The sequence below is a fragment of the Esox lucius genome, chromosome 3, assembly GCF_011004845.1.
Source record: "Esox lucius isolate fEsoLuc1 chromosome 3, fEsoLuc1.pri, whole genome shotgun sequence".
Taxonomy (NCBI): Eukaryota; Metazoa; Chordata; class Actinopteri; order Esociformes; family Esocidae; genus Esox; species Esox lucius.
The window spans coordinates 35,121,429-35,137,645 of NC_047571.1; the positions used below are offsets into that span (position 1 = coordinate 35,121,429).

The 16,217-nt window shown below is 46.8% G+C and overlaps 1 protein-coding gene across 2 annotated transcripts in view; it reads right to left on the bottom strand.

Moving 5' to 3' along the window:
• Positions 1-16,206, bottom strand: part of niban1b (niban apoptosis regulator 1b) — a 30,451-nt gene extending 14,245 nt beyond the window's left edge. The window contains exons 1-4 of one of the 2 annotated variants that reach the window (XM_029115865.2): positions 16,054-16,206; positions 1,338-1,468; positions 1,040-1,168; positions 563-677 (exon numbers count right to left, since the gene is read on the bottom strand). In XM_029115865.2, the coding sequence (XP_028971698.2) occupies positions 563-677; positions 1,040-1,168; positions 1,338-1,468; positions 16,054-16,108 (430 nt within the window). In that variant the 5' untranslated portion in view covers positions 16,109-16,206. The remainder of the gene's footprint in view (positions 1-562; positions 678-1,039; positions 1,169-1,337; positions 1,469-16,053) is intronic. The other variant, XM_029115863.2, reaches the window with a different exon arrangement.
• Between the last annotated feature and the right edge of the window lie 11 nt (positions 16,207-16,217).

Here is a 16,217-nt window from a genome sequence, read left to right on the forward strand (position 1 = left end):
AAGGCCTTGATGCCTGTATACTGACCATTAGGAGTGGGGAAGGCTTTGTTGCCTGAATGTTGACCATTAGGATCAGGGAAGGCCTTGATGCCTGTATAATGACCTTTAGGAATGGGGAAGGCTTTTTGCCTGAATGCTGGCCGTTAGGATCAGGGAAGGCCCTGATGCCTGTATACTGACCTTTAGGAGTGGGGAAGGCTTTGTTACCTGAATGTGGACCATTAGGATCAAGGAAGGTCCTGTTGCCTAGATACTAACCGGTAGGATCAGGGAAGGCCTTGATGCCTGAATACTGACCGTTAGGATTGGGGAAGGCCTTGTTGTGTGAATGCTGACCATTAGGTACAGAGAAGGCCTTGTTGCCTAGATACTGACTGTTAGGATCAGGGAAGGCCTTGATTCCTGGGTACCAAATGTTAGGATTGGGGAAGGCCTTAATACTGACCGTTAGGATCAGGGAAGGCCTTGATGCCTGGATACTGAGTACTGGGATTGAGGAAGGCCTTGTTGCCTAGATACTGACCATTAGGATCGGGGAAAGCCTTGTTGGCTAGATACTGACCGTTAGGATCTGGGAATGCTTTGTCCACCAGAGCTGTGTACTTCTCCTCTGATGTCACCACTATGCCACCTGTCAATTGGATCTTCAGCCGAGCCGGAACTCCTTTAGTGAAGCTCTATTGACAAACAAACGGAACACCTGTAGTGAAGATCTATTGGTAAACACATGGAATGCCTTTAGTGAATATCTATTGATAAACATATGGAACTCCTTCAGTGAAGCTCTATTGACAAACAGACAGAACTCTTTATTGAAGCTCTATTGAAAGATATATAAACATAACCACCAGCATGTACCCATGGTCATGTCTGGCTTACATACATTTTCATGTGTGGTCATCATATAACGGTAATGTAATGATCATGAACCTATACTTTCATCATTTAATGATAATGTGTGTGAATGTACATTCATTGTTCAGTGGTCATGTATGTACAGTTGGTCAAGTATGTGCAGTTGTATGTTAATATGGAATACCTCCTGGCTGTCATGGCATTCCAAGCTGTGATTGGCTCTGACCACCACAAACCTCTCCTTCCACTTCTTGTTTTCATCATAGTATGGAACACAGTCCTGATACAGCACCTCCTCTGGCCTGGCGGGGTCCTACAACCGCACACACACACCCACACAAACACACACACACACACACATACCCACACAAACCCCAGAACCTCCATGTGTAAACCAGTAAAACTGCTACAATAACCACTGTTGGCAGGTTTAGTGCTTGTAAATATGTGTGTGTGTGTATATGTGTGTGTGTGTGGTCTACCCTCTGTTTGAGGAGCTGAGTGTGTCCCTCTTTGTGTTGCTCCACTTCGTTCTGGAGCTGAGAGCAGAATGCTAGGGAGTACTGACGTTTGTAATGTGGACCGAAGTTGTTCAGCTCAGACTCCGCACAACCTACACAGACACACACACACAAACAAACACACAAGTTTAAAACAGAACCGTGTCATGGTGGGAGGAGTGGAACTTTGAACCTTGTTAATAAATACATAGACAAGCAAAGAAGTAGTATGTCACTGTACATTTCAAATGACGTCTGGCTGCAGCTTCAACCATACTAGATTGTATTTGCTGCTAGGGAGGTACGCACATACTGGAGCTCCTCCCAGATGCACTGCACCTCTGGCAAATCAGATATCTCAACCAAAGTCATTATCAACAATATCCTTGAAGGAAACAACTTCAAATTCACTGTAGAAGACATTTTAGTGTCCGATGGGCCAAATCTGCCCCATTCTACATAAAAGGGTGTATTTCATTGATGAAGACTTTGCAGACATGGATAAACAGTTATATGATTGTGTTGAACTGCATGGAGCTGTTGGCTAAACTGGATTTCCCTGATCCATTTTTCAGAACTTTCGTCTTGTTTAGTGAAAGAATGAGTGTGAGATGGGAGGTGACACAGGGATCACAGAAACCATGTTTTGTTGTAATTTTGATCAACATCCTTCCTGTATGAAGAGTGTGTCCACCCGAATAGTGTATTTACTGTATTAAAATAGTCAATTAATATAGGAAGTAGGAGATTTAATACCATACTGACTGAACACAAAGAACCAACACAACTGTTGGTAAATACTTTTCATTACAAACATGTTTCATTTAAAATAATCTTACAATGCAATTAATGTATTTTTTAGAAAACCTTCCAACCATCAAATTTCTGTTGTGATCTTCACAATCCACAAAGTAGATTTAAATATGGTGAATTTATTTTGAAATCACTATTGGAATACATGGACAACTGTTCAAGAGTCTCCTGATCTAAACACTCCAGGTGACTTTCCTGCAGCTGGTGTTTCCTTAACTTGTTCGAGGCAGAGATTGGCTGAGAGATAGACTGAGAGATAGACTGAGAGATAGACTGAGAGATAGACTGAGAGATTGGCTGAGAGATTGGCTGAGAGATAGATTGAGAGATAGACTGAGAGATAGACTGAGAGATTGGCTGAGTGATTGGCTGAGAGATAGACAGAGAGATTGGCTGAGAGATAGACAGAGAGATTGGCTTAGAGATTGGCTGAGAGATTGGTTGAGAGATTGGCTGAGAGATTGGTTGAGAGATTGGCTGAGAGATTGGCTTAGAGATTGGCTGAGAGATAGACTGAGAGATTGGCTGAGAGATTGGTTGAGAGATTGGCTGAGAGATAGACAGAGAGATTGGCTTAGAGATTGGCTGAGAGATAGACAGAGAGATTGGCTGAGAGATTGGCTGAGAGATTGGCTGAGAGATTGGCTGAGTGATTGGTTGAGAGATAGGCTGAGAGATTGGCTGAGAGATTGGCTGAGTGATTGGTTGAGAGATTGGCTGAGAGATAGACAGAGAGATTGGCTGAGAGATTGGCTGAGAGATTGGCTGAGAGATTGGCTGAGAGATAGACTGAGAGATTGGCTGAGAGATTGGCTGAGTGATTGGCTGAGAGATAGACAGAGAGATTGGCTTAGAGATTGGTTGAGAGATTGGCTGAGAGATTGGCTGAGAGATTGGCTTAGAGATTGGCTGAGAGATTGGCTGAGAGATAGACAGAGAGATTGGCTGAGAGATTGGCTGAGAGATTGGCTGAGAGATTGGCTGAGAGATTGGTTGAGAGATTGGCTGAGAGATTGGCTGAGAGATAGACTGAGAGATTGGCTGAGAGATTGGCTGAGAGATTTGCTGAGAGATTGGCTTAGAGATTGGCTGAGAGATTGGCTGAGAGATTGGTTGAGAGATTGGCTTAGAGATTGGCTTAGAGATTGGCTGAGAGATTGGCTGAGAGATTGGCTGAGAGATTGGTTGAGAGATAGACTGAGAGATTGGCTGCGAGATTGGTTGAGAGATTGGCTGAGAGATTGTCTTAGAGATTGGCTGAGAGATTGGTTGAGAGATTGGCTTAGAGATTGGCTGAGAGATTGGTTGAGAGATTGGCTGAGAGATTGGCTGAGAGATTGGCTTAGAGATTGGCTGAGAGATTGGCTGAGAGATAGACAGAGAGATTGGCTGAGAGATTGGCTGAGAGATTGGCTGAGAGATTGGCTGAGAGATTGGTTGAGAGATTGGCTGAGAGATTGGCTGAGAGATAGACTGAGAGATTGGCTGAGAGATTGGCTGAGAGATTTGCTGAGAGATTGGCTTAGAGATTGGCTGAGAGATTGGCTGAGAGATTGGTTGAGAGATTGGCTTAGAGATTGGCTTAGAGATTGGCTGAGAGATTGGCTGAGAGATTGGCTGAGAGATTGGTTGAGAGATAGACTGAGAGATTGGCTGCGAGATTGGTTGAGAGATTGGCTGAGAGATTGTCTTAGAGATTGGCTGAGAGATTGGTTGAGAGATTGGCTTAGAGATTGGCTGAGAGATTGGTTGAGAGATTGGCTGAGAGATAGTCAGAGAGATTGGCTTAGAGATTGGCTGAGAGATTGGCTGAGAGATTGGTTGAGAGATTGGTTGAGAGATTGGCTGAGAGATTGGCTGAGAGATAGACTGAGAGATTGGCTGAGAGATTGGCTGAGAGATTGGCTGAGAGATAGACTGAGAGATTGGCTGAGAGATTTGCTGAGAGATTGGCTTAGAGATTGGCTGAGAGATTGGCTGAGAGATTGGCTGAGAGATAGACTGAGAGATTGGCTGAGAGATAGACTGAGAGATTGGCTGAGAGATTGGTTGAGAGATTGGCTGAGAGATTGGCTGAGAGATTGGCTGAGAGATTGGCTGAGAGATTGGGTGCAGATGGTCACACTCCGACGTCTCCACCACCCTGGCCGGAGAGGGATCAGACAGTCAAAATACACCACATCACAGATCTAAATCACTTCTCATCTAACTTCCACATCCAAACCCCGGTACAACATGGTATCGTTTCAATAAACACCAAACCAACTTTCTATCTTTAAAACTGCTGCTAGCCTCGTTGATCAACAATGGAACTGAAACTACCAAACGGCACTACCAAAATCAGCATGATGGATTAGGATAACTGGTTCTGTCATCCCATTCGCTGCTGGGTTAGGGGTTCAATTGTATGGTTCTTCTGTGATATTCGCTGATTCTTGTAGTGTGAGTGTCTACATGATGTCTCTACACAATGATTCATGATGCCTCTTTTATTTCTCCCTCTCCCAATGACGGATCACCGTTATAACCTACATTCTTCCCTCAGTCTGTGTCTGTATGGCTCTCTGTCCACACTGTGGTCCTGTGTAGCTCAATTAGTGACAGCCTTTCCATTGCCAAGGTTGTGGGTTCATTTCCCACAAGCTGGGGGCCAGTTCTAAGTATTAACGTGTATGTACTCAATAAGTTGCTCTGGATAGGAGCGCCTGTTAAATTACTTTCTGTCTGGGTCCAAAAGCTGAAAAAGAGAATAATCAAGTTGATTTGATTCAGATGTGGAAGAAATGACTAAAACATTTCAGAAGACCAACTCAGGGAGAAAAGGAGCTCCTCAGCCCAGCTGTCAGAAGACCAACATGGCCCGGACTCCAAGTTGCTGTACAAATGACACCCCATTGCCTATTAAGTGCACTACATTTTACCAGAACCTTTGGGCCCTGAACCAAAATAGTGCACTAAAGAGGCATTAGGGTGTCATTTATGACGCATCCCCACATTCCGAATCCCTAAATCCCAGTTTACTTTTTCCCATATTCCATTGAGCATTCCAAGACCTCCAGCGGGTTAGCAGCTGCCTCTTTCCCAGCTGGGAGGAGAAAACCTCCGTTCTTATTTATTTTTTATTTCTCTATTTCCGTCTTGGATTTTCACTCACTGTCCTTATCTTATCTATGAAGAATAAAATTTTGAGTACCGTGACGTCGCCCGGTATGGCGCAGCCGGGGCCCCACCCCGGAGCCAGGCCCGGGGTTGGGGCTCGAATGCGAGCGCCTGGTGGCCGGGCCTTCCCCCATGGGGCCCGGCCGGGCTCAGCCCGAACGGGTGACGTGGGGCCGCCCTCCCGTGGGCTCACCACCCACAGGAGGGACCATAAGGGGCCGGTGCGAAGAGGATCGGGCGGCAGTCGAAGGCAGGGGCCTAGACAACCCGATCTCTGGACACAGAAACTGGCTCTAGGGACGTGGAATGTCACCTCGCTGGCGGGGAAGGAGCCTGAGTTAGTGCGTGAGGTTGAGAGGTTCCGATTAGAGGTAGTCGGGATCACCTCTACGCACGGCTTGGGCTCTGGAACCACACTCCTTGAGAGAGGATGGACTCTTCACCACTCTGGAGTTGCCCATGGTGAGAGGCGGCGGGCTGGTGTGGGTTTGCTCATAGCTCCCCAGCTCTGCCGCCATGTGTTGGAGTTTACCCCGGTGAACGAGAGGGTCGTTTCCCTGCGCCTACGGGTCGGGGATAGGTCTCTCACTGTTGTTTGTGCCTACGGGCCGAACCGCAGTGCAGAGTACCCGACCTTCTTGGAGTCTCTGGGAGGGGTGCTGGAAAGTGCTCCGACTGGGGACTCTATTGTTCTACTGGGGGACTTCAACGCCCACGTGGGCAACGACAGTGACACCTGGAGGGGCGTGATTGGGAGGAACGGCCCCCCTGATCTGAACCCGAGTGGTGTTCAGTTATTGGACTTCTGTGCTAGTCACAGTTTGTCCATAACGAACACCATGTTCAAGCATAAGGGTGTCCATCAGTGCACGTGGCACCAGGACACCCTAGGCCGCAGGTCGATGATCGACTTTGTTGTCGTCTCATCTGACCTGCGGCCGTATGTCTTGGACACTCGGGTGAAGAGAGGGGCGGAGCTGTCAACTGATCACCACCTGGTGGTGAGTTGGATCCGATGGTGGGGGAGGAAGCTGGACAGACTCGGCAGGCCCAAGCGTACTGTAAGGGTCTGCTGGGAACGTCTGGCCGAGTCTCCTGTCAGAGAGATCTTTAACTCCCACCTCCGGCAGAGCTTCGACTGGATCCCGAGGGAGGTTGGAGATATTGAGTCCGAGTGGACCATGTTCTCCACCGCCATTGTCGAAGCGGCCGCTCGGAGCTGTGGCCGTAAGGTCTCCGGTGCCTGTCGAGGCGGCAATCCCCGAACCCGGTGGTGGACACCGGAAGTAAGGGATGCCGTCAAGCTGAAGAAGGAGTCCTATCAGGCCTGGTTGGCTTGTGGGACTCCTGAGGCAGCTGACGGGTACCGACAGGCCAAGCGGGCTGCAGCCCGGGTGGTTGTGGAGGCAAAAACTCGGGCCTGGGAGGAGTTCGGTGAGGCCATGGAGAAGGACTATCGGCTGGCCTCGAAGAGATTCTGGCAAACCATCCGGCGCCTCAGGAGAGGGAAACAGTGCCCTACCAACGCTGTTTACAGTAGAGGTGGGCAGCTGTTGACCTCAACTGAGGATGTCGTCGGGCGGTGGAAGGAGTACTTCGAGGATCTCCTCAATCCCGCTGACATGTCTTCCATTGAGGAAGCAGAGGATGAGGGCTCAGTGGTGGACTCGTCCATCACCCGGGCTGAAGTCACAGAGGTGGTCAAGAAACTCCTCGGTGGCAAGGCACCGGGGGTGGATGAGATCCGCCCTGAGTACCTCAAGTCTCTGGATGTTGTGGGGCTGTCTTGGTTGACACGCCTGTGCAACATCGCGTGGCGGTCGGGGACAGTGCCTCTGGGATGGCAGACCGGGGTGGTGGTCCCTCTTTTTAAGAAGGGGGACCGGAGGGTGTGTTCCAACTATAGGGGGATCACACTTCTCAGCCTCCCCGGGAAAGTCTATGCCAGGGTTCTGGAGAGGAGAATACGGCCGATAGTAGAACCTCGGATTCAGGAGGAACAGTGTGGTTTTCGTCCGGGCCGTGGAACACTGGACCAGCTCTATACCCTCTACGGGGTGTTGGAGGGTTCATGGGAGTTTGCCCAACCAATCCACATGTGTTTTGTGGATTTGGAGAAGGCATTCGACTGTGTCCCTCGCGGCATCTTGTGGAGGGTGCTTGGGGAATATGGGGTCCTGGGTCCTTTGCTAAGGGCTGTCAGGTCCCTATACAACCGAAGCAGGAGCTTGGTCCGCATTGCCGGCAGTAAGTCAGACTTGTTCCCAGTGCATGTTGGACTCCGGCAGGGCTGCCCTTTGTCACCGGTTCTGTTTGTAATTTTTATGGACAGAATTTCTAGGCGCAGCCAGGGGCCGGAGGGTGTCAGGTTTGGGGACCACACGATTTCGTCTCTGCTCTTTGCAGATGATGTTGTCGTGTTGGCCCCTTCTAACCAGGACCTTCAGCATGCACTGGGACGGTTTGCAGCCGAGTGTGAAGCGGTGGGGATGAAAATCAGTACCTCCAAATCCGAGGCCATGGTCCTCAGTCGGAAAAGGGTGGCTTGCCCACTTCAGGTTGGTGGAGAGTGCCTGCCTCAAGTGGAGGAGTTTAAGTATCTAGGGGTCTTGTTCACGAGTGAGGGAAGGATGGAACGGGAGATTGACAGACGGATCGGTGCAGCTTCTGCAGTAATGCAGTCGATGTATCGGTCTGTCGTGGTGAAGAAAGAGCTGAGCCGCAAGGCGAAGCTCTCGATTTACCAGTCAATCTACGTTCCTACTCTCACCTATGGTCATGAGCTTTGGGTCATGACCGAAAGGACAAGATCCCGGATACAGGCGGCCGAAATGAGTTTTCTCTGCAGGGTGGCTGGGCGATCCCTTAGAGATAGGGTGAGAAGCTCGGTCACCCGGGAGGAGCTCAGAGTAGAGCCGTTGCTCCTCCACATCGAGAGGGGTCAGCTGAGGTGGCTTGGGCATCTTTTTCGGATGCCTCCGGAACGCCTTCCTGGGAAGGTGTTCCGGTCCCATCCCACCGGGAGGAGACCCCGGGGAAGACCTAGGACACGCTGGAGGGACTATGTCTCCCGGCTGGCCTGGGAACGCCTCGGTGTCCCCCCGGAAGAGCTAGAGGAAGTGTCTGGGGAGAGGGAAGTCTGGGCATCCCTGCTTAGACTGCTGCCCCCGCGACCCGGCCCCGGATAAGCGGTAGAAGATGGATGGATGGATGTCCTTATCTATCTGACTTTCTTATTATGTTCAATTTAATAGACTTTATTCAAATGGAAAGTTAGGTTACTAATTACAGCAGTCTGGCAATACCTTGTGTGTGTGCGTACGTGTGCGTCTGTGTGCGTGTGTGCGTGTCTGTGTGCGTGTGTTGTTGCGTGTGCGTCTGTGTGCGTGTGTGCGTGTGCATGCGTGTTTGAGCGTGTGCATGCATCTGCGTGTGTGTGCGCGTGCATGTGCATGCGTGTGCGCTTGTGTGAGTGTGTGTGTGTGTGCACGTACATCTGTGTGCGTGTGTGTGCATCTGTGTGCGGGTGCGTCTGTGCGCGTGTGTGCATGTGTGTGCGTGTTTGTGCATGTGCATGCATGTGCGTGTGTGTGTGCGTGCATGTGTGTGCGTGTTTGTGCATGTGCGTTTGTGCGTGTGCATGCATGTGTGTGTGTGTGCGTGCATGTACATCTGTGTGCGTGTGTGCGTGTGTGCGTGTGCATGTGCATGCGTGTTAGTGCGTGTGCATGCATGTGCGTGTGTGTGTGTGTGCATGTGCATGCGTGCTTGTGTGAGTGTGCGCAACAGGGAAAAATAATCCGGTCATTACAATTCATCTGAGGACAAGCAGGCTGCCATATAAAACCATTAAAACTGTTCATCATGTTTTCTGAAAGCGAATGTGTCCTTTGAGGCTGTAAATACCGACAAACTCCCCTTCTTAATTATCCTGGAGGTTGTGGGTTCAAATCTCAGCTCGGTCTAGTGCTCCACCCTGCCTTGACCACAATGTAAATGTCTATAGTGTGTGTACTGCATTTATGCTGCAGAGATTATGCATTGTAAAATGTATGTGTCCTGGACTCAACCCATGAGTTTCCCTACCCTACATAGTGAAATAATCAGGTGTTGTCTGTCTCACCATCTTGTTTCTAAGCCTTATTTAAGTTATTTGGAAGATGAATGAGTCTGGTTCACTTCTAATTACAAATAAAATTACAGCTGAACAGAACCTGCATGAGATGTTACCAAGGAGCTGGTTGTTGGTTGATAGACAAATAGAAGAGAGAGGGGGAGATCGTGGTCAGTTTGATGCAGAAAAAGGTCATTTGTCTGCAAATTAAGGGCAGATCAACCTACTGAACACCTTTATGGTCAGTGCACATCAAGAAAAGCTGGTTCCACCACCAGGGTGAAAGGACAGAGAAGAGTTTGGACTGAGCCAAAAGCCCAGAGGGGTGGGTCCAAGAGGAGCCCATAGGGGATGGCCAATAGCCCACAGGGGGGGACGAAGAGCCGAGGTTGGGATGTGGGGTTTGAACGTTGCCTGAAGGCTGGGAGGAGAAGCTGCCCTTGCTGCTCTGTCAGTAAACACCATGATGCTGTAATGGATATGACCTTCAGCTGTAAGCCAGCGGAGCACAGAGGCAGGGTTATATGCAAGAACTTTGGAAGGTTCAACACCAGATGAGCTTGGGCATTCTGGATAAGTTGTGGGGTCTCTGCTGATCTCTCTCTATAGTCTTGGGTGGGTAGTCAGTAGGAAAGAGAATGCTTCCATCACATCTCCCTGCCTCATATCTGAGCCTGTAATAACCTGGTAATGGTTATAATTGGCTGTAATTGCCCATAGCGTTTCCACAAGTCCTAATGGCAGGATGTCCACATGCAGATAAAGTGGGCGGAGCACACAACCCTACAGTCCAACATGATGTGCCGTTAGAAGGCAGTTTGGGGAGGGCCCTGCTCGTTCCAGCATGTGATGAAGCCCCCACCACACAGAGGGTCCAGCTGGTTGATGATAGGTCATATACCAAGAGGATTGTTCAATATTTTAGCTACTGTAACTGCATTTGATCCAGTTCATAATTTCAATGAAGCACGCCAGGAGGTAAATGGATAATATACAGAGGGTAAGGGCTGGATACGAGTGCTGTGTGCTGTGCTTACGAACACCATTAAACATGGTAACAGTATATTGGCCAGAAACCACACGCCATTTCTGCCTTATTTCCTCAAAAAAACTACAGATGAGTTAAAGAACCTCTAACAAAAGAAAAACAGCACCCTCACACACCTTATCTTCACACCGCAACTTAGTGTAGAATATAGAACATAGATACTGTCGTGGAAATCAGATATTAAGAGAACATTGTGGGTAGAACCTAAAGTGGAGGATCTGGAATGCAGAATATCTATAACATAGAAAACACTGTAACTCATATTATTTGAGGCATAGAATTTGAAATGGAGAATGTGTAGCATAGACTGTAGGATGAAAACATTTGCAGCACAAATTAAATAGATGTAGAATACATAACATAGATTGTAGATTGTAGAATATATAGTGGAGATAGTAGACTGTAGAAAATATAGTGGAGATAGTAGATTGTAGAAAATATAGCATAGATTGTAGATAATAGAACATGTAGGAGAATGTGTGTTTGTGGGTCAGTGGGGTCTGAACCAGACCGGTGTTCTGCTACCAGCTGTGTTAAGAATGTAGAGACTTCCTCTGGGCCAGGAAACCGGGGCAGGGTGGGGGTGTGTGGTGGGGGAACGGTGTGATGAGAGGACGAGAGAAAGGCGGTAGCACACACACACACACAAACAACCAAACTCACACGCCAGCTGACACTATGTACAGCAGCTTGAAATGGTTCCCCTAGGGCTGGTTTCCCCACTTTTTCACCTCAAGCTGATGAGTAATCTGACTACTATGACTAGGGTTCCTTCTGGGTCAGTCTGTATACTACTATGACTAGGGTTCCTTCTGGGTCAGTCTGTATACTACTATGACTAGGGTTCCTTCTGGGTCAGTCTGTATACTACTATGACTAGGGTTCCTTCTGGGTCAGTCTGTGTACTACTATGACTAGGGTTCCTTCTGGGTCAGTCTGTATACTACTATGACTAGGGTTCCTTCTGGGTCAGTCTGTATACTACTATGACTAGGGTTCCTTCTGGGTCAGTCTGTATACTACTATGACTAGGGTTCCTTCTGGGTCAGTCTGTATACTACTATGACTAGGGTTCCTTCTGGGTCAGTCTGTATACTACTATGACTAGGGTTCCTTCTGGGTCAGTCTGTATACTACTATGACTAGGGTTCCTTCTGGGTCAGTCTGTATACTACTATGACTAGGGTTCCTTCTGGGTCAGTCTGTATACTACTATGACTAGGGTTCCTTCTGGGTCAGTCTGTATACTACTATGACTAGGGTTCCTTCTGGGTCAGTCTGTGTACTACTATGACTAGGGTTCCTTCTGGGTCAGTCTGTATACTACTATGACTAGGGTTCCTTCTGGGTCAGTCTGTGTACTACTATTACTAGGGTTCCTTCTGGGTCAGTCTGTATACTACTATGACTAGGGTTCCTTCTGGGTCAGTCTGTGTACTACTATGACTAGGGTTCCTTCTGGGTCAGTCTGTGTACTACTATTACTAGGGTTCCTTCTGGGTCAGTCTGTGTACTACTATTACTAGGGTTCCTTCTGGGTCAGTCTGTATACTACTATGACATGTGTTCCTTCTGAGTCAGTTTGTATACTACTACACCTGGGGTTCCTTCTGTGTCAGTCTGTGTACTACTATGACTCTCATAACCACCAAATATCTCCCATAATGATAAACTATCTGTCATAACCACCAAATATCTCCCATAATGATAAACTATCTGTCATAACATCCAAACATCTCTCATAGTGATAAACTATCTGTCATAACCACCAAATATCTCCCATAATGATAAACTATCTGTCATAACATCCAAACATCTCTCATAGTGATAAACTACTTCTCATAAAAAACAAATATCTGTCATAATGATTTTGAAAATCTTACAAAACAATTATGATTAAAACAGAGATATTCAATCCCTTTAAAATATCTCTAATTGAAACTGATTATTTCAGAATATTTTGCCTAACAACATTTATCTCAATTCAGTTTAATTTCAAGGGGCTATATTAGCATGGAAAATACAACCACAAATGTAGACACCTCTCCCTCACCCCCCTCCCCAAACATTTTTTACCATGTTATCATATGGTGTAAAGGCTGATACACCAGATCTAGTCCTCAAACCATTTTAAATTTAGACATTAAGACATAACAGGAAGTTTCGCAATATGGGAAACCAATAATAGATACATTGTCAAATTTCCTGAAAACGTATGATTGCCAAACACACAAAACACTTCAGAACCTGCAGAGACAATTAAATGTTTGTGCACCATGTTGCCACCATGTCAGTGACACAGAGGCACCTGCCAGTCCACATGTCCACCAGGATTTGTGTGAACCAGAACAATCCAAACAAACTCAGAAGACTTAGGTGTGAATCCAAACGTTTACCATGAACGCCCAGTACTCTGCTGTTTCTGTGTGGGAATTTCTCTCTGTCTCCAGCCCAAACATTGTTAAGCCTTTGTTCCCTTGTGCCACATTCTGATGACATGTCAGTGGAACAACAGCACGCCTGCCTGCTCCACCCATGAGGTCATGACAGACTGAATGACTGATCAACAGGGCTGGGTGACTGGCTGCTCCACCCATGAGGTCATGACAGACTGAATGACTGATCAACAGGGCTGGGTGACTGGCTGCTCCACCCATGAGGTCATGACCGACTGACTGACTGATCAACGGGGCTGGGCTGGCTGCCTGCTCCACCCAGATCTCTGACCAGAGAGGCAGATAGATGAAGGAAGACACACAGACAGAGAGAATGATTGACTAACATGGGTCCCAGAGGACAGAATGAGAGAAGTCAGGGGTCCATGGGACGGGAGGAGAAAACAGTCAGCCAAAACACCCAGAGCAGAGGGCCAAGAGCGATCTATGACATCATGAGAGTCTGGTAAGGGCCAGGAATACTGTGCCTAAAATAAAGAGCTTCCAAACTGACAACACATTTAAATACATACTGGTTAGCATGGCTGAACAACAGAAACAGAGATATAGACTGTAAAAACAGGTCGGCGTGGGATAGGGGAAAGAGGGGAAAAGAGTTGTGTAGAGAGGAATGTGTGTCCACTGGACACTCTGGTGTTAATGTATCACGTTCCAGAGAGGCTGAGAAAGCCAGCAACAGATGGGGCTCTGCGGCTGGGCAGGATTGGTCCTGTTGGGTCCCTGGATGGGAGGCCAGATGCGGCTGGAACTGGTTTAATTAGATGGGACCCTTCCCAATGCCCCTGGGATCTTAGGGTATCCTGACTCTTGTCATAAGAGTAGGGGAGTTAACTTAGTTCTCCCAGCTACATTTATAATCTGGCCATAAAATCCTCATGGCCCCCTAATCACCAACAACATCCAGTTGGCTCGTTTATCCCCTCTCCTCCAACTGGGACTATTCCCCAGGATTTTGTGTATTCAGTCAACTCGCCTGATAATATTAAATCAAATACATTAAAGTGTAATGAAATAAACATGAGTGCATAGTCAGGGAACTGAAAAGCACTAGGAGAATCTCTGGGGAGGATTTTTCTTTCACAGAGAACATAGCAAGACCACTTGTCTACTCTTGTTCAGCTAGTGGAGGAGGTAGAAGAAGAGCAAAACTCATACAGACCCATTATCCAACAGAAGACATCACAGTAACACATTTACTATTTTCTGACAGTGAAACACAAAGTGTAAGGAGCTGCCTTAGCCATTAGTTTATTGAGAGTTTTTAATTTTTCCCCCTTAAAGATTCTGACATGGTTTATCTTTGTCTCATTCTTTTACATCACAAGAACCTAGCATTTTAACAGGGGTGTGTAGACTTTTTATATCCACTGTATATTGTTCTAATTGTAGTATACCATATGAGGTGTAATGTAATAATATATTGTTTTATAGTATACCATAAAGTAGGCAAGGGTCACTGAAACCTATAACCTAGCAGTCACAGCAGGTATGAAAGCCATCTTCATTTGACCAGACCAAGGTGTCAAATCTACCACTACCCAAGACAAATACTACCACGACCCAGGACAAATACTACCACTACCCAGGACAAATACTACCACTACCCAGGACAAATACTACCACTACCCTGGACAAATATTACCACTACCCAGGACAAATACTACCACTACCCAGGACAAATAGTACAACTACCCAGGACAAATATTACCACTACCCAGGACAAATACTACCACTACCCAGGACAAATACTACCACTACCCAGGACAAATAGTACAACTACCCAGGACAAATATTACCACTACCCAGGACAAATACTACCACTACCCAGGACAAATATTACCACTACCCAGGACAAAAACTACCACAACCCAGGACAAATACTACCACTACCCAGGACAAATACTACCACTACCCAGGACAAATACTACCACTACCTAGGACAAATACTACCACTACCCAGGACAAATACTACCACTACCCAGGACAAATACTACCACTACCCAGTACAAATATTACCACTACCCAGGACAAATACTACCACTACCCAGGACAGATATTACCACTACCCAGGACAGATATTACCACTACCCAGGACAAATACTACCACTACCCAGTACAAATATTACCACTACCCAGGACAAATACTACCACTACCCAGGACAAATACTACCACGACCCAGGACAAATACTACCACAACCCAGGACAAATACTACCACTACCCAGGACAAATACTACCACTACCCAGGACAACTACTACCACTACCCAGGACAAATATTACAACAACCCAGGACAAATATTACCACTATCCAGGACATATACTACCACTACCCAGGACAACTACTACCACTACCCAGGACAACTACTACCACTACCCAGTACAAATACTACCACTACCCAGGACAAATACTACCACTACCCAGGACAAATACTACCACTAACCAGGACAACTGCTACCACTACCCAGGACAAATATTACCACTAACCAAGACAACTATTACCACTACCCAGGACAAATATTACCACTACCCAGGACAAATACTACCACTACCCAGGACAAATATTACCACTACTCAGGACAAATACTACCACTACCCAGGACAAATACTACCACTACCCAGGACAAATAGTACAACTACCCAGGACAAATATTACCACTACCCAGGACAAATACTACCACTACCCAGGACAAATATTACCACTACTCAGGACAAATACTACCACTACCCAGGACAAATACTACCACTACCCAGGATAACTATTACCACTAACCAGGACTAATACTACCACTACATGGGAAACACCCTCTTGCCTTCTCTGTCCCAGACCCTTCTTTCTATCTCTATGTTCCCGATCCCTCTGTTTCCTTTGCGTCTATTACAGCTTTCAGTTAGGTGTTTTTATTTGATATTTTGCAATAGCCTCTCTACATTGTACATAAAAAATACAAATAATTAATATTTGAGACTCTCTATAACTTTGAGCAGATCATGTAACCAGACAGCTTTTGACATTCACATTATGCGTGAATAAAAGATCCAGAAGTAGACATTGTTATTTTCAAAAATATTAGGGCAGACGATTTCCCCTTATAATGCCTAACTCTTACCTCGGATGTAGTTGGACTTAGTCTCATCCAGGAGACTGGAGGAAGATGCTCCCATAATGAATAAGTGAATAACTTTATATATCCGTCCAGATCAGAACACGGTAGGTTGCTATAGGATACCAATAGATGAGTAACTTGTATTTCGTCTCGTCACAGACCGCTTC